Source organism: Pleuronectes platessa, chromosome 11 (genome assembly GCF_947347685.1).
Source record: "Pleuronectes platessa chromosome 11, fPlePla1.1, whole genome shotgun sequence".
Taxonomy (NCBI): domain Eukaryota; kingdom Metazoa; phylum Chordata; class Actinopteri; order Pleuronectiformes; family Pleuronectidae; genus Pleuronectes; species Pleuronectes platessa.
Window position 1 is genome coordinate 15,692,692 of NC_070636.1, and position 19,427 is coordinate 15,712,118.

The window sequence follows — 19,427 nt, forward strand, 5'->3', positions numbered from 1 at the left end:
CAGTGGCTTGAGATACTATTCGAATTGAATTTGTTTTTCCTGTTTAAGTCAAAGTGCAGTAACTTCAGGACACTATACTCTCCAGAGTGTGCAGAGTGGAAATAATGCTCCATCATGTGATCTGAGACATATTTCTGCAGCTGCTCCACGGATGAGGTGTTTATGTAACGCGGAGTTAAAACAGCACCACTGGGGGTGCCAACCAGCGCAGGGGACACCACTCCAAAGACCGTGGAGGAAGACAGCCGAGCAAGGCAAGCAGAGTTTGGAGATGTAACATCCTCGGTCAGTGATGGAGTTTGCTGCGCGCACCACGCAGCCAATCCGTGTGCGAGCTGTTTGGAGCCACAGCTCAGCGCTGAAATGCTGTGCGTAAAAATCTACCTGTCAGAGGCAGCGGCGGTGCCACGGCGGCCAGAGCTCAGCGGGCAAAGTCCTACTCTTCCCCAACACAGCCGGAATAACAACACCTCTAATACCGCATGTTGTGCTGTGCTGTACACTGGACTGTTTCCCGATAAAACTGATCATGTGAAGTAGGAAGGTGTGTCCGTCCGTCGACTCTCTGATGCGCCGAGGAACGATGCTCAGCGAACCTGCGGGAGGATCTTCAACCACAGGTAAGAGGATTCTCACATAGGTTTATTTACGAGTGTGCCAACATGTCCATTGGCTGTGATTCTGCAGTAGATTTGAGATGTCTATGTGATCCAAGTCATATAACATGTGTGAGAGAAATATTTATTCTGTGCAATAGAAAAAGATGTGATGTCATCACAATAATGAAATAGTGCTTTTTTGTGTATTTCTCTCTCTCTCTCACGCACACATTGTTTATTAGCTGTAAGACGAAAACAGAGGGAGAAGAAGGGTATAGGTGAGGAGAGAGAGGAGAAGAGGGAGCTCATGGTCATAAATGATGTATTTCAGAGGACATTACATTGACTTGACCATAACCATATAATTAATACTTATGCTAAACCTTATTCTAACCTTAACTTAAACCTTAACCATAATCTAACCTTAAATATATTGGAAGTCTCCTTAAATTTTAATGATTCACTTTATGAGGACTTGCTTTTTATCCCCATAAGGAATGTAAGTCCCAATAAGGGGACAGTGTGAACTGATTATGGTCCCTACAACATGAGTTATACCTGGACCACACACACACACACACACACACACTTAGAGTGCGATAATAAACTGTAGTAACCAGACGAAAACAAAGGGAGAAGAAGAGGTGGAGAGACGGAAGAGGGAGCATATGATCATTCACAATAGTGCCGGCTCCGCTCACACTCACATGTGCTAAGTGCCCATCTTCTCATGTCAGATGAATTATTTGTGGGGGTGGGATGTGGTTTTTGTTGTCTAATGTAGTGTGTGATGGAATTCCCTGCTACCCGCCGGCTCAGCCTCAGGAGCATGCGAGAGTGGAGACCGCTGGACACAGTGTTGGAGACAGAGAGCCTAGTGTCTGTGTGTGTGTGTGTGTGGGGGGGGGGCATTTTTCATGACAGCACCTTGGATGAAAAGCATGAAATGACTTTGACTTGATCGGCTACTTTTCCACTAAACTCCGAATTACAGCCGCTTCAGTGGCATTAGTCTTCTTTCATCGTTAGACCTGGGATGAAAGATACATTTTATCATTTAGATTAGATTCAGATTTAGATTAGTAAATGGATGAGGCCTCTGTGGGCCAAGAGCAAATGACCACTGGCGCATGGCAAATCTGAAAAACTAAATAGTTTATTTGTTTTATCAAATCTGGATGTGCTCGGATCACTGTCTGTAATTGGTGGACTTGTTACCTCAACGACTGCCTCTTCTAGCCTTTTACATAGTTTTGATATCCGATCTTCCACTTCATTTGTCCCACAGTTGCATTTGAAAACATTGAGGAGTCAAGGAGGCCAGTCCGCAGACAAGTCAGAATAATCAGTATCCACTGTGAAATACAGCAGCACCTGCTTCACTTCCCCTGGTTGTTTAAAATAGGCAGCTGGGACAAGTGGGAGATTTTTTTCTTCCTCTCTGCATGTTTATATGAGTCTGTGGGCGGGAAATGCAACAGTTGAACATACACAGCAGATGGTGATTTTAAGGCCCACACTGCTGAGAGCTTGCAAGAGGAAAATGCTGAATGCAAGATTTCCTGCAGGTAATTCATGTCAAACAGAAAAGCACATCATTACTAAAAACAGCTCATACAGGATCAGTCTATTTTCACAGGTTTGTGCCATGACTGAATTAAACTGCTGTGTCTCTCTCATAAGGTTTTATCACTCTGCTCTATGTGTTTTCCAGCTGACAGACTGCTAAATCTCTCTCCATCCTCTGATCCACTGGACGTCTGAACCTGCCACCGTCATGGAGAGCCTCAGCGAGCTCCAAAACCCTCTGCTGGACAAAGGACACGCGGTCCACAATGACTACCAGGGCTACCAGTGCGACTACCCGAGCCAGCCCTACCAGGACAGTCTCATCGGCTATTACTACACCGGGACTAATGACAAGCATAAGACTCAGCAGTTCCTGGACGCGACGTCCCTGCACCTGGCGGTGGAGGCCTTCTACAGGCCCAACTTCATCCTGTGCAAAGACGACGTGAGCCTGCACAGCAAGGACTCCAAGAGCGAGAGCTTTGAGACCACGTTCACGGAGAGCAAGGACGCTGTGCAGGATGGAGTGTCCGCAGAAAAAACCCTGGACAGCGTACAAGAAGAGAAAGACATGAAGATCCAGACGGTGTCGTACGAGGTGGAGGATGAGCAGGGTCCTGAGTACGAGGTCAGAGGTCAATCGTAACTTATTGTGGAGATGTAGGCACCTGATTTATAGTTCCCTACAAGCAGCACTGTTGTAGTCTGATCGTCCTCTTCGCATGCAGAATGATAAGTATATATGCGGTGTCACTCCTACTGCAGGTTACAAGGGAATAATCACTGTACACATCAGAGATCAAATTGAAGCAGGGTCGTTTAGCAGCGTTTGAGTAATTTTAATCTTGAGTTGCGATATGAAATCAAAGGCATTTATATACTCACTCGTAACTGTCAAGGCCATCCTGCCGTGCACACTGTAGTGATGCCTATATTACTTTTAAACTGCCAGTGTGATTCATGCTCGTTCCTCACTCTGTTCTCCAAATTGTAAATTTACTGGAGTCTTTCAAATCTAGTGTGGGGTAATTGTGCGCTTTTATTTTATAATTACATTCCAAAGAATGATGATTGATTCGATCTGTCCAGCTGATGTTCTTCCAGGGCTTTTAACTACTCTTTCAAAAAGAAAAAACCGTGGCAGAAAAAAAGAGCAAAGTCTGTTCAGAAGTGGTAAAAATCTCATTTCATCCAGGGACGCTTGTGAGACACCCAGGGCTGGCACAGGAAGAAGCATAGCACTCTGACCGGACTGATGATTGCGCCAGTGCTTGTCACTCGGAGGCCTGGCAGATAGATAGAGACATGGCAGCGACCGCCATTAATGCCATAAGTAATGCCGTGCTTTGAGGGTATTAAGCTGATGCATGGCTGCTGGATCAGGTGAGCCTGCGGCTAAAGTTATTCCATGTCAATTCAAAAGAGCAAATGAATGTGATGAAGAGCGCTCTGATAAACGTCGGGTTTCCAGATGGAATATGAGACTTTTTACTCAGCACCTGCGTTTCTTTACATATTCCCTTCCTGTGTGTGTGTATGTGTGTGTGTGTGTCTGTGTGTGTGTGGTGTGTGTGTGTGTGTGTGTCTGTTGACTGTGTGTCTCAGTGCTATACCTGATAATCCTTTCATTAGTGAGGACAAACAAACGTGCATGGAACTAGATTAGTTTAGGAGAGGATATTATTACAACATACGTGTTGAGCATGTGTCACGTGTGTGAAAGCAGCTTTACGCCATCTAATTAAATAAGGACTTTCAAAGATGTGAGGAATAACATTAAGAGGGAGGAAGTAAAGCTGTGGGAAGCTTAAAACACTTCCTTAGATTCCAGGACATAGTCTTTGGCAGATTGTATCAGGTCTTCCCAAAGTTTGCCATTAGACTTTTGCTAGTCGTGTTTAGAATTCTCATCTTATCATCTCTCTCCCAATTTTTGGAGAAACTTGCCACCATTTAGTTCACAAGATATCACCTCAGTGTTTCCGGTGGTGCTGTAAACTGTAAAATGCTGCCACTGATACTGTCTCATCGCCTAAGGAGTCTGGAGACAGAGAAACTTAGAAGGCTGGTGATTATTCGCCTTGGTTTTATTCAGACTTTTCAACCCTGTGGTGTTGTAAACTGACCCGCTGCTGCAGCTAATGCCTGTGGTGCTGCTGGGTGCAGCTTTCTTTATTGAACTTTAAAAGGGACCTGCAGTAAATGAACCGTGGCGACTACAAACCCGCTGCTGTAGCTGCTGCACAAAGAACTGTTCACCTGTTTATTCAAAGTGATTTATATATTCATATATCCTGTGTCCCCCGCACTAAATTTTAATACTGCTTTTTCTTAGGCACTTAAAAATAAATATGCCAAGAGTGAAGCTGTTAAGATGAACGGTTCACAAGCTATGCGAGCCAGAGACAGACAGCCGGAGATTTGGGAAATTATGACATAGATTAATTTATGATTTGTGGAAAGCGTCATTCTCAACCCTCCTTCTGTGCTTAGCAAGCCCAGAGTGGGAACCACTGCACTATAGTGTAGATCTACCAGTATCAACTTGGTGATGTAACTTTACAATAATAACTCCACGGCTAGTTTGTGTCAGCAGCTGTCTGACACCTGTCTGACAGAGGGAATATAAATTGCAGGTAACAAAGGAACATGTGGAAGGGGCTGATGCAACCGTCCCTGCCACTAACAGGATGCAGGGTTCTCTTCGGCCCTGGAGTTGTCTGTCCCCCTACAGACCATAACGAGGCCTTTCAGAGAGCTGTGACGAGGTTGCTAAAGGCTCCGTGCCCCAGTTGAACCCCATCAGTTATATACTGGTCTCAGGCTTGGAGTGTGTCCCGTGCCGGCCAGTGTCGGTGTCTAGGAGTCAGCAGGACTCAATGCACCAGTCACTCATGGCTGTTATCAGGTCTTTCTGCAAAGATAAAGGAGATTACTGCTGTTTGTGCTCTCCGGTTTATTCATGTGCTGTCAGATTATGTGGTTATGACCAGCTGCTGTTTTGATGGATCCCACCCTGCTGTCCAGGTGGACTGTGCTCATAAAGCAGATAACAGGACGCCTCGTAATCTTTTCTTGGCAGAGGTGACAAAAAAGGTGGTTTGGGTAGTGTAGCACTGACTTCTTCCACGTCTCTCTTACATCTCAATCAGGTTTGTTCACCAAAACATCTCAAGATGATTATACTCGACCCCGTGGTTTGGTAAATGTTGATCGGATTAGAGGTTAAAAGGGAGAACGAAGCCCAGTTTGCTTGAAAACGAGGTTGTCGGTTCACAAACACGCTTCCTTTATTGTTTGCCCGCCTCCCTGACTCTTCTTTAATTACAAATGAAATGGTTGCTTCAGCTCCTGCATTACATATCGATTTCTATTTGGTGCCTTCCTCTTCCTCTTTGATTGATCCCTGCAGGCAGCAAGACTAACAAATGAAACCTGCTCTTTATGAGAGCAATTCATTTAGACAAGCATCCTCTGTGTCTCTGGGACAGCTGAGAGAAGTGAGGCCACGTCCTCCTAAAGGTCAGCTGTGCAGTCACTTTGCTGTGTCCTCACGGCAGGCACGATGCACCGACAAAGTCTTATTGGCATTCGAATGTATGATTTATTGTCTCCTCTAGCCCTGAAGGTTTTTGAAAAAAAAATATATTTCAGCAAGCAATCAAAAAAGATAAATATTTGGTTTATATCTGAAAATTTACAAACTGAAAAATGCTTAATCTGAAGCTACAGCTTATAATAATACGTCATGTCCAACCACTAAAGGCAGCAAAAAAAAAGAAAACCATTCAAATAGAACCAAATGAGGAGTTTGAGTGTGGAGGCACATTACCGGGAGTCTGTTGAACACCCAGTGTCTGAGTGTCAGGAGCTGGGTGCATTGAGCAGTCTGGTTGGTTCGGATCTCTCGATCTCGCGACGCAATTTAGCACATAAATGAAACTGTCTTCCCGGCTGTTTTCCGCTGTCACCTCGCGATGATGGAACAATCCGTTAATCCCGTGTTATCTGTCAGGCCGCTCATACGTGTTGACAGAGGCACGAAATCCTCTCTGGCTGGCTGAGCACATCCTGTCCTGGGTGTTTGTGGAACGAGTCCAGATACAGTGGCCTTGGGTGGGGGTTGAGGTACGACTGCGAAGTATCTCCGAAACACACCTGACTCTCTACATGTGTCCGGCCTGACCACAGAATTATTTAGGTGTCAATCTCAGGAACAGCGCGCTCAGCTCACCTGGCATTGTAGGAAAGTAGAGCCAGACAGATATGGATTTTTGGAGGCCGATGCCAATGCAATATATTGGCTGTGGTAACAAAAAACCCTATTCACAAAGTAATTATGTGAGTCTTGTGAATATTTTACATTTTATCCATAAACCTCACTATAAATATGTTCCAAAAAAATTAAATACAACTTTCTGCTTTCTTCTGTAAAATAAAATGTTTCATATCTGCAAACATAAACATACCGAAAGGTTCATATCGGACAATCTTTACCGTGCCAGCTGATAAATTCTCAGTCTCTATAAGAGAGCCTACTTTTGTCTCACTAAATGTTTTTCCACTGTAAAAAAAAAAACGTGCACTAAGCAGTATCATCTTTTCCTTTCCTGACATTTAATGATTCTCTGTCAACCCGCTGTCTTCTAGAGTGACAGCTCCAGTGACAGTGAGAGTGAGGACAACTTCATCGTGCTGCCCCCCCGGGACTACCTGGGCCTCGCCATCTTCTCCATGCTCTGCTGCTTCTGGCCCTTGGGCATCGTAGCCTTTTACTACTCTCACAAGGTAAAGGCTCAGGCACCTCACGCCTGTCATTAACTCCAATTACACTGTGTTCTGTTTAAGGTCAGCGAGCACAAGCACTCAGACAAGTGCTACGGCAGCCCGTTTTCCACAGCATGACCCTCCTGTCAGTTGTTTCAGGTGACTGACCGCATACATTTAGTAGGTTCAGCCCACTTGTCAGTCTTCCGTGTTCGCTCTAAGAAACCATTAACATTGAGGGTTTTGGTTCACAGCAGTGCGCTGCAATTATGTTATTAATGGTTTTTGTGTGCATAGCTGAGTAAGACCGCATTTGTAATTACAGCAGCGTCTCAGGTTTCTCTAACATCAGCATCTTCCTGGTCCAAAAAGATTCCGGCTCACGCCCTTCAACCTCGGACAAAGCACAGAATAGTGGCTTTGCTGCGTCGTCCCAAATAATTGCAGGGACAGTTGGAGAAGAAAATAATGTGTCAGATGAATAAATAGATTGCCTGGCTCCATTTTTGATAAGAAACCAAAACACCACAAACAACACATTTATCACTGTCAGAGGGATAATGACCTAATTGCCATGGTAACTAATGGCTACCCAAGAGCATTTCTTGTTTTCCCTCTTTTAACTGCAGCTCAACACCTACTCATACACTCTGTGCTGATGAGTAACACGCCGGCTCAATTCGCTCTCTGCTTTGTTTTGTCAGACGGGCAAGGCCATCGCGAAGGGAGACTTCTCCAGAGCAGGGATGAGCTCCAGAAGAGCCCTGTTCCTGGTTGCTCTCTCCATTACCATCGGGACAGGGATGTACGTGGGGGTGGTTGTGGCCCTCATAGCCTACCTGTCCAAGCCTGGACACGTATAACACTGGACTGATGCAGCTCGCTTGGGGGGGAGACAGTCAGCGAGTGAGAGGGGCCAAGGTTGGATATATTTTTTTTTGCACTCCCTTGAAGGCATCGTGCCTGAGCTGCTGTCTGCTGTCTGCGAAAAGAAGCTATATGAAGAGAAACGACTGAACCAGAGAGAGAAAAGAAGTGTGGATGGAGTATTACTAAGACTGCATATTGATCTGGACTGAAGTATTTGTGGGATAAGATATTCCACCATCGTCACTGGAAGAAGAAATGACAGTGCTGAAAAAAGATGACTCCTCTTCTACAGAGATTGTTCTGGACTTTACTATATTAGAAGAAAACTGAGCTCATAACAGTAACAAACTACCTACCTTTTACCACATTAGTCCTTTACAGCCTTTTTATTTTACCTTTACAGAGAATATATTCTATGTCAACACTATTACACATTGTGTACTGTTCACTTTGTAATGAATGTCCCGAAAAAACATTGGCTTTCTGTGTTTGTTGAAGGGGTATACTGTAAATCAATGCATCAGGCAGTAAATACATGGCAGTGGACCCTTAACAGAAGGAGTCCAAAGGTAATCGTGTGAACACAAAGCGGCTGAGCAGTGGTCAAAAGGGTTAGTTGTGTTTATTGTGTACTGTACATTTAGTCAATAAATACATTTGGCATGAATAATGAAACATCCTACACCATGTCTCCTCTTATCCTCTTATCCACTGCGTCTTTGTGAGAGAGCTCCCAGAGCGGTGAATCCCGACCAGAGGTATTTCTCCTCCAGCAGCTCTGCAGTTGCCAGGGGGCATGTGGAAAGCTCAACTGATTAACTCAAGAAATCTCAATTATACCCTCAAAAAATAAACAAGCAGATAGAATTACAAGTTGAGAGATGGATTTTTAGAATCTGCTCATTTACTAGAGGCAAGTCTCAGCAAAGACTGTCAACCATTGGACTGTATATGTATACGTGCCTCTACTTCCTCTCACTATCCATAAGTGAAGCCAGAATATCCTGCGAATGCTCTCATCTTGAATATCTAGAACCAATAGCTACCATAGGATGGAGCAACAGGGCCAAGGACCCGCCTAGATATGTGTTCAACCAATCGCAGTCAGTCTCAGTTTCATGCAGTTCAACCTTAATAGCATTAAATACAAATTCATCTGAAAATTTACAAATCACACACAAGAACTACTCAAAAGTACCTTGAGATAAAATGTATTTGAATGGAACTTTTTAGTTTTGGAATGTCAATAACAACTAGTCAGAAAGCCAGCAAGGGTTAGCTAACAGGAATGGATACAAAAAATTGATAGCTAAACAAACTTAAAATTAAAAGCTGAAAAAAGTAAAAAATAGTTGAAAGAAAAGTTTGTAAATAGTAACCTAATGTATTCATTACTTTAAACAACTTTCACTGTATCTTCCTTTTACAGTAAACAATTTTTTAATGAACATGAATGGATAAAATCATGTATATTGCAGAAACATCCGATTAGCCACTGTTGCTCAGTGCTCAGAACAATACTTAGCACAACTGAATGAATAGTATTAAAGACATACTGTCACAATATACACTGATAATAATAAACGATGGTGACACCAAGTTACACAGTAAGAATATATTTGGGAGATGATGGCTGAAGTCAAGGAGGGAATATGGAGCTCAGCTCATGGGGCTGTCAGCTTTAGACCAAGTTCGAGAATCACTGAACAACATATGGATTGTGCTGTTACAGAGTCCTGTCAGAGCGTCTTGTCAACCAGAGCGTGTATTATTGACCCTGTGCTGTAACTGGCATGGCTCTTCACTGTCTTCTGGCACCGCTGTCATCACTGCCTCGCCTTGAGGTGACTTTAGCTGCCAGAGAGCTGTGAGTGTCAGGAACAAAGTCGGGAAGAACCGCACTTCATCGCCTCCAGGACCTGGAAGGACCATCATGCACGTGCTCTTCTCTTGCCCCCACCTGCCACTCAGAACCTGATCCTCCAGAGTCAGAGGATCTATTGACATATACCACATACATTACACATATTATTATTGACATACACCACATACACTCCTTTGACCTCTTTATTACACTCTGTAGAACAGTCAACACTTTGTACCACACATCCCAGCTCCCTGTTTCAATTCACACACACACAAAGTAGAACACCAACAGCAGATAATGAGCAGACCTTGGCCTAAAATCTCTCCCCCACAACACACTAAGGCAGCTGCGTTGAGACAGGAACATTATGACCCCTGGTAACCACGACAACGGATTGCACGTAAGATATCTTCATCACGCGACATTCCAAGAGGATGAGGCACTGTCCCGTCTAGATGCAGCGGCCTCCATCTAGTTTTGACCAATCCAAGATGAACCCCAGTCACGCCCAATATATCAATATATAACCTATGTGCGCACTCTGTTTAAGCGTCTCTTTTCCTGTGCAGGCTCCTGCGTAGAACTAGAGACCCATGCATGTTCAATTGCTGGACACCGCGTTTTCCTGACCTGTGACCTCTGAATAAACTTGCTTAATTTCAACTTGAGAACGACGACTCCTCTCCTTGGATTTTCCACCCGCAACAGATCTTATGTGCTGGAGTATTGATCGCTTACCAGGTTCAAGATGCACAAGACACAAAGATTCACTACACCTATAGGTGATACAAGCAATGGTATATACGTTACTGCATGAGGCTAAATGGAGCAGCAAAGTAAGCAAGTCAGCACAGCCTGACCCGATCCTGAATTTGTCTGTTTTCTCTTTCGCAGCTTCTCTCCAAATCTCTAATGCATGAAATGTGGCTCGATGGGGGAGATGGGGGCGAAAGTGCCGCTCTCATCAATGGGAGCTGTATGGGGTGCTGGAGTGGGCTCACTCTGTGAGCGAGTGCAGCGCCGCATGTGTTTTCTCTCCTGCAATCGCTAGGAAGCTTCACCCACGCCTGCTCGCACATCGCTGGCTCAGACCACCAGAAGCAAGCTGATTTTATTAGTCATCCACCCCCATGTGAATAAAAAAACTTTCCAAGAGGCTGCAGCAGCTTGACTCGGAACTTCTGCAAATGTATGAACACCTTTTATTGCACCTTTTATTGCGTCTACCACAGTAAACAACTTCCGTCTTTTGATAATAATTGAATTGTCTGTGCTGAAGCCTCTATATATAACTATCTTATCCAAAATCAAAGACATTAGAGCTGAGTGCTCCATCAATAAGGAGCATGATGCACTTGACTGTTTCTGCGACTGAAAGACATTTTCAGATGCCTATCGCTGCCATGACAAAATACCTGTCACCCCTCACAGTGCAGGGACAACAGATGCATAAACATTTTCTCCACTGAGTTGAAAATAACTCTTATCTGAAGTGGTTGCTATAATTACAATTAACAAGGTGTGTATTATATCTTTGTTTAACTGAAAAAAACCTTTCAAATAATTAGACTCAAAACCAAGCAGGAATCATTTCAACACACCGCGTAAAACCACAGTGGGAAGATAGAAGTGATGAGTGTGGAAAATGTTGGTTGATTTATAGAAATCTCTTGGCTCTGTATTGTGTGGGAGATCTTCAAATGCAAATCACACAGTTCGTTTTGGTAGATTACAGACATGCTCATGCGGTTTGAAGCTCATCCAGAGATCTTCAATGCAAGCAGATAAATTGAATGTATATTTGATTATTCCTGGGGTTTCTTCTAAGTCAACAGCAGCATCGATGACGTCCGCGGCAATTGATGGAGCTACATTCATATCTGGCACTGTACAGAAATGAAAGACAATGATCAAATAACAGCATCGACTCCAACAGTCAAGACACAGTGATTCTTTCTTTTACCAGCCTGTCTTAAAATAAGTCAAGTCTCCACATAAACCCCCGAAATATTTATTTTTCTTCCTGTTGTCATCACTCGTGTTCATTAGAGAAGAACTCTGCCAATTTAACACATCAGGATCGTTCACCAATCCCTGGGAGCATATCAAAAGTTGTATAAAGCTTTTTTCTGGGTCTAGTGGGTGTCGTTCAAAAGCGGATAAGTTGCCTCCAGTGATGCTGAGTCAGTGTCATTCGGGTCAGAAGACTATAAATTTAAAAGTGACAAAAATCTGGAAGCAGAGGAAGAAAGAAGTGAGTTCACCATGGCCTTGAACTGGTAGCAGTATAAGACATAGTACCTGTATTAAGCTGAATATATACTGTACTGAGGGTCGGCCTGTTAGGTCAAATTTGACTTTCTTGTTTTTGTTTGACGTCGGCAATGTTCCCCTTATTTCAGATCTCACTTCTTACCCTCATGTGTTTCATGCTGCCTTGGTTCTTATAGCCCCTCTCCCCTTAACGTTGTAGTGTCTGTACTCTGTTTCCCCTGTGTCAGTTCGTCTTAGTTCCCTGGTAGTTTTTAGCAGTGTAAAGTAAAAGTTTCATGTTAACTTCCCTACTTGAGTAAAATAAAGTAAGTACTTGCTTTTGAATATACTTCAAGTATTAAATGTGAAAGTACTTGCTGAGTGTAGTACTTCATTAAAGATGAGTTTCAGCCTCTTAGGATTTTATTTCAAGCGTTTCTTCCTCACTAGTGATGCTGCTGCAGGAGGCGGGCCTAATGTTACCTTCCTGCTTTGATTGGATCAGTGGACCAGTTCCTTTCTCATTATTGATTACTTAAAAAAATGTCACAGAATCAATTGTAAAAGAATATATTGAAATGTGAATTGTTGTTTTCTTTACTATAGAATTTATTTCATACTGAAGGCTACCACAGGTTCTCTTTTATGTTTGGAAGGGGGGGTGATGTGAGTGGTATTCAGCTCCAATATGTAACTTCACCACTAGATGTCACTAAATTCTATCCAACTGACTCTTTAAGATGATAATAGATCAGTACTTTCATTCAGGATTTAAATGCCGGACTTTCAACTATAATGGATTATTTCTACATTGTTGTATTGTCCCTTTTTATAGGAGAAGTACTCAGATCTGTGAACCTCTCCCACCACCGCTCAGCTCTGGACAAATCTGTATTCACAACAAGTTTTCTATGGCACTTTCCAGCATGTATCAGGAAATGAGTCCATCCCTACAGCAACTCTTAGCACAACAGATGTCAGCATCTCTCTCTCTCTCTCTCTCTCTCTCTCTCTCTCTCTCTCTCTCTCTCTCTCTCTCTCTCTCTCTCTCTCTCTCTCTCTCTCTCTCTCTCTCACACACAACACACACACACACACATCAGAGTTAAGCTCATCCTAGAAGAATTTCACACATACATGCTTATCTGCCCTCACACCTTTGTCCCACAGCAACAGACCTATCTCTCGCCCCCCGCTCTCTCTGTGGCGCCCGGAAAGACACACTCTGCACAGATAAGAAACGTCACATCCTCATCTCCTGGCTTCACTTATCACTCTCGAGCAACAAGGGAGCACTGTCTATCTGCTCATGTTTCTTCTCTTCTCGTGATTAAACGGACCGGACACTTCACTCCAGTCTGCTATTCCTCAAAGCATCCTACAGGAGCTGTATTCTGAGATGCAATAGGTTTTTAATTGCAACCTGACACCTCACAGGGAGTGGCGGTGATATGGTTTAATTTTGTGAGGCCAGAAATATGAAGCAGGAAGTAATAAAGGTTGGTGAGATAAAGTAAACAGAGAGTAATATATTTTATGGTCCGTCCACATGACCGGAGCTGGCATGTGAAGCTGCCTACAGATGGCCTGCTGAAAATATCCGGTAATAGTGGACGGCTGCTGGTGCTGTGTCACGTGTCAAGTCCGACTTCCAGAGATAACCTGTAGCTATCGATTTCTAGACGAGGCAGCAATGACAGAGAGGAAACTTGGATGGGCCGAGTCAGAGAAGGTTATCCTGGGACACAGAACTCCCAGCAGGCCCTGTAATCCTGACGCAAAATAGAGAGAGCATCATTTAGGAACTGCTCAGTCATTTATGAATATCTAATATGGAGAAAAATAATAGGTCACGGCAACTGTTGTTATGCTAAATCAAATGCCAGCAGGTCAGGTGAGGAAATGAGATCCATTTCAATTTCCATTATTCACCGGCCTTGTTCCTTCATCTGTTGTCATCGGACTTTAATCCGTCAGGACGAAAGAATGAGGTATCAAAAGGCCACAGACGTCTCCTCAGTTCAAGCCACCTAATCAAACGGCTTGTGGGGATAAATTGACGTTGTTATTACACAGATGGAGTGATAACACCTCAGACAAACTCAGAGTACTGACGACACATGAGGTGATGATGATGATGATTCTGCTCGGCTGTGTGTGATCAACCACACAACATCTGTGGAAAGATGAACCTTGGAGATGAAATCAGCCCCCCTGGCCAGGACAGATCATTTAGCCGCAGTATCAATCCTGTCTCCATTAACCCACAGCAGACAGCCTCATCGCTGGGAGCTCCACCAGAGTGACGGGAGATGACAAATATTGATCAAGATATCAGATGATGTCTGCTTGAAACCTTGTGACATAAGCCTCCTCCTGTCAGCCTGACAGGTGGGAATCAGTGTCCAGATCCACGTGCATGTTATTTCAGCACCAGGACTCATATCCACAGTGTTTACTGACGGTCAAATATGTGACTGTGAACCTGTGATTTAATTTACAATTACATCAGGTTCATAATGGGGCTGTTTGATTCAGAAGTCAGCTCAAGGCTGCCTCCAGGTGGTTGAAACAATGTACTTCTCTTATTTGTGGTAAGATAGAGTCATGAATATTATACTCATTTTTTGAGAAAAATACATTTCTAGATCATCAGCATCAAAACAATTTAAGATAAATACAATTTTCAGTTGAAAGAGGATACAAGATCATTAATAATTGAAGTACTAAAGGTACAAATGCCTGCATATATTTATACTAGGAATATACACTATGCATGTATATAAATAGGCTGGTGTTTATAAGCCTTATGTTTGTGTGTGGACTGTATGCAAATTTAAAAATATCAAACAGACCATCGACGACTCAGATGCTAAGAAGTTCCTAAGTACACATATGCATAACACCCAATCTGTTTATGCAGATTTGTATACTTACTGTAATCTTCTTTACATCATCATACGGTGCTGTTTAGAAGGTTGAGACCACTTTGGGAATGAGGGAAGATCACCTGAGCTGTATATGTAGGTGCAAGGCTGAAATAAGCTGTGATAAATTTCAACTAATAAAATATATTTTACAACTTGACTTTATGAGTTATGGCAAAAAAAATGACTTTGACAAAACAATTTCAGCATGAGGTCTATTTCCTGAGTTTTTCACAGCTTTAAACCAAATCAATTCGTTTTCCAGCTCAAAACCAAAACCTTGTTTTTGAGAATATTCGCAGAATGCAAATCGTTTTCAATAAAAATCGTTATAATTATATTCATAAAATGTCCAAAAAGACTAAATCTATAAACGATAAATATGACTATTAATAGATAATATAGTAATGACTTTCTCATTAAGGGATTTAGCTAACTCTGAAACGTCCTCAGGCTTTAGGTGCACTGACGACTCTGTGCAGCAGAGGGCAGAGCAGCACCACACACTGCTCTGGATGATACCGTCATCTTGTGTCTCATCTCTACCGAGCACGCAACAGGAGCAAAGAGCATCCCAAAAATGATCTACATGCACTTATTCTCACCAATGAAGTCATACCCCATCCAAAAGAAATTGAATGTTAATATTGCATTAGTGGAAATCTTTCCATAAACCTCTGATCTCCCTTTGCGTGGGTTGAGATGATCTTATGATGGTCTTCAACAAGCAGACTGTCCATCATAAGGGATACTGTGAATTACCTCCTCATATCCAGTGTAAACAGCTTGATCTTCAGCAAATCTGATCTATCGCAGCCTTCTATTCCACTCTCAGAGGATTACACAGCTTTGCACTTTAGAGTTGTAATCCTCACTCTGGATATGTCTTGGCCTCAATAACTGGACTGGAGCGGGGGTCTGTGGAGGCGAGGGCCCATTACAAATCATTTTACTCACTCAGACTCAAAGGGTTGTGGGAGATTTCTTGTTTAAGGAGGGTGTGGTAAATTTAATTTCTTGTTTGCTTCCATCTTAAAAGTGTGATTCTTGATTGCCCTGAAGTTAAAGTCTGAATGTTGTTCTAACTGCTCCCAGCAAATCATTCTTTATTTTATCAGTTGAAGTTTTTACAAGGTCATGGCAGAGATGAGGGCAAGTTGTCAACCCAGATGCAACTGAAATTAATCAACAAGAAGAAGAAATGAATGTGAACACCCCATACTATTAACGGCTATTGGGCCAAGGCCAAGGCCCAATAGTGCCTTAAGTTCAGTATAGCTGGACCAAATTAAACAGACTCATAGATATCACTTCCTTGAAAACAACAGATTTTTTTCTTCAAGTTCTATGAATTTTTTCATATGAAATTGGTGAGAATGTCTGTAAAACCTTACAATGCTTAAGGAAGTGAGAAAAACAATCCTGGGATCCACCCCCTCATCTGGATCCACACCAACATTGGATGGGAACTTTGCCTGACCTATAGCACATCCTTCAGTTTTGAGCAGGGACGTGCACAGACACTTTGGGGGGCAGGTGCTCAAACCAAATAAAAGGGCAACCATCGCCAAAATTATTTATGAAAATAATAATAAATAAAGAAAAAACACAGTAGGATATTTTCAACTTCTATATTTATTTTTGTTAACAAACTAAATTATCAATTTGAATAAATAAATGAATAAGAGGCAAAAACAGACAAAACAAGGCCATATTGAATAACCAAATAATATATTAGGGTTAGGGTTAGGGTTAGTGATGTGATGGGCTCCTCTGGACCAGGTAGAGTTACTGATTCTCCCTCACCTGCTTTACAAGTTGATGGCCTGATCCAAGATAAAAGAGAGCTGCTACCCTGAGCTGCTTGCTGCAGTTCCCTGTCCTTCTTCTTTTGGAGTCTCTCTTTTCTTGGCATTATGCTGCAAATTTTATAAATGAGATAAATCACTGTTGTGCATAATTATCAAGAGTGACTTACATAATCTCTATAAAGCTGACAACACAGTACACACACATTTTTTTTTTACTGTTTTCTGACAGAGTTGAAGCATAAGCAGCATTACACTAATAATATACCACAATTTACCTCACCAGACTGTCACGTATCAACTTAAGACCTACCTTTCATTTCAATAATTACTATTTTAAATGAAACAAAACTAGTGAACTTGTCTAATTTGTAGAACAGTAAAACTGCCTTTAAATTCTCTGTCTGTCTGTATGTATGTCTGTATGTCTGTCTGTATCTCTCTGCCCTATCCTCTTCGGTAAACATGACACACGGCAGTAAACAGCTGGACAAGGCTTTGAAATCACGGAGTTTTTTGTTTGTTTATTTTTCAGGAAACGTCCGACCAGTTGCGACGTAATGTTTTCAGTGGCGCTAATGTTGTGGTTAATTTATCACAAAACAACGTCGGGGGATTGCACAAACACCGTCATTACCTGTTTGTCTGATGAAAGTTCAGTTCATACAAGTAAACATGAATAGTTCACGTTCATAGTTCACCATTTAAATTCTGAACTAGTTAATATTTCAGTTCATTTCATAGTTTTAAGGTGGAAAGTGAAAATGAAAGACTTAACTTGTTAAAGAAAACCTTATCCATCACTACCCCTTGCCTTTACTGTCGGAATCTTTATCAGACAGTGTGTAAAAATCCCTCTCTGCTTTCTCTTGCCATCTGTATATGAGACCGAGAGCTGTTGTGTTGCAGGTATGGCCTGCCCCTTTAAGGAAGGTTTGTAGTGTGTGACGTAATGAACCTGGGTATCGTGGGAAAAGACGCTAAAAGTGTGTGTATAACGAGAAGTGACGGACCACCTAGAGGTGATACGAGTGTTGCTCCTGCTGTATATCCGAGAAATAAAGTGGCCGCATTCCAAGTAAAGAAACATCTCCTCCTCCTTATTCACGGAGCGGTCCGGACGGCTGGTTACCGACCAGAGAGCGAGCCAAGATAACCAGTGACAGGCGACATAGGAGACTGGTTTATCACGACGTGACACATGCAATGTAAAACAATATATTAACGTCACACCATCATCCTCAAACCCCGGGACGCACCAGAGGTAGAAGCGCTGTGAAAAGCGGTCCGTCTCCTTTCCTCGCCCATTCTGCGCAGAAGCCCACTGCGCACAACCTGCGCACAAGCATACTGCGCACATCCTGCGCAGAAGCCCATTGCGCAGAAGCCCATTGCGCAGCGCGGAGTCTTTTTATTTTTTTTGTATTACATTTTTTTTTCTTACTGTTTTTATATTTAATTATTATAAATTTAAATAGCGTAAGATATTTTGCAATTAACATTAGAAATCTTCTCAGTTTTAAGAGTTTAGTAAATTGGCAGGTATAAGACAGATGGGAGTGGGAATTGAACCCGGGTCCTTTGAGTCGAGGGTCGAACGCTTTACAAACTAGGTCACACAGCCTGATGGTTGCTGTAAGGAATTAAGCACTATAATAAGATGGACAAATTATCGTATTTGTGTCCGTGTCATTTTATGCTGCTTTTGATAAACACTTCAGAGAAAATATTTTCTACTTTACTACATATATTTGACAGCCTTACTTAAAAGTTACTTTTATATTTTTGGCATAAAACTGGATGATTTAACATACTTTAAAAGCCTGTTGTTAGAGAATAACCCAGTACTTTTCAAACCTTGTCTTCGGACCTTACAAGAATCACACTCTGCTGTGATGTCCTGAGGCTGCCCCCTGCTGGCTGCTGGGTTCCTCTGCTTCTCTAGCTTCTACTTTTAATTTCCTGTTGTGTTTCTAATAAATATTAATGTTAGTGACATTTCCTTGATGAATGGGTGGAGGTTTTATTACCTATGCTAAGGAGGTTATGTTTTCATCTCTGATTTGTCAATCAACAGGTTTATGTAATAAACTACTGGACCAATAACCACACAACTTGGTAGAAGGAAGCTGTATGGATCAGAGATGAACCATACGGCTCTGTTGAGCTCTACTGAGTGCCAGTCTAGTGAATGATTCTGGAATCTTTTCTCAAAAAACATTTCCCCCCACCCCCTTAGGGTTTGTAGTGTGAAACCCTATGTTTTAAAAAGATGTGATCGAAAACGTCAGACCAAGTGAATCCACTTTATTTCAGCATGAACAGAAAAAAAAATAAGGGAGTTTCATTTCACTTCACAACAGTTCCTCATAGAAGCATGATGCATACAAAGAGATGTATAAAAACCTACTCATTTCGGCAGCACAGTAGGGACATTTGCTGATGTCACCACCCGTGGCTCCGTGGACAGGCAAGCCAGCATCTACAACATCCTCCTGGATGGCTCCCTGTGTGAACAGTCAGGCGGCGGCTCGCACAGAATTTGCGCTTCTTCCTCAGGTGGGTCCCTGATGCTACGGTGATAGACTGCGGTTAGAGTCAAAGATGAATCAAAAAAAGATTAAATTATCAGGTGTACAATTCAGAAAGCACCGCAAAGTAGAGGAGAAGAAAGAACAATATAGAGGTAAGAATCACCCCGATTGTGGACATCACTAATGTTTATTTGTGACGACATGACATGATGTGCTATCAGTACAGGACTCTT

The 19,427-nt window shown here is 42.5% G+C and overlaps 1 protein-coding gene across 1 annotated transcript; it reads left to right on the forward strand.

The window, feature by feature from the left end:
* Positions 1 to 257: 257 nt before the first annotated feature.
* LOC128450941 (synapse differentiation-inducing gene protein 1-like) lies at positions 258 to 8,479 on the forward strand. Its single transcript, XM_053434702.1, has 4 exons — positions 258 to 620; positions 2,314 to 2,796; positions 6,819 to 6,956; positions 7,640 to 8,479. The coding sequence occupies exons 2-4, from the start codon at positions 2,377 to 2,379 to the stop codon at positions 7,796 to 7,798; spliced, it is 717 nt and encodes a 238-aa protein (XP_053290677.1). The 5' UTR covers positions 258 to 620; positions 2,314 to 2,376; the 3' UTR covers positions 7,799 to 8,479.
* Positions 8,480 to 19,427: the final 10,948 nt, after the last annotated feature.

What these genes read in the sequence shown, in the direction of transcription:
- LOC128450941 (XM_053434702.1), top strand. Translation starts at nt 2,377, where the DNA reads ATGGAGAGCCTCAGCGAGCTCCAAAACCCTCTGCTGGACAAAGGACAC. An exon ending in AGCAGGGTCCTGAGTACGAG is followed by an intron (nt 2,797 to 6,818) that starts GTCAGAGGTCAA and finishes GCTGTCTTCTAG; the next exon opens with AGTGACAGCTCCAGTGACAG. An exon ending in CCTTTTACTACTCTCACAAG is followed by an intron (nt 6,957 to 7,639) that starts GTAAAGGCTCAG and finishes TTGTTTTGTCAG; the next exon opens with ACGGGCAAGGCCATCGCGAA.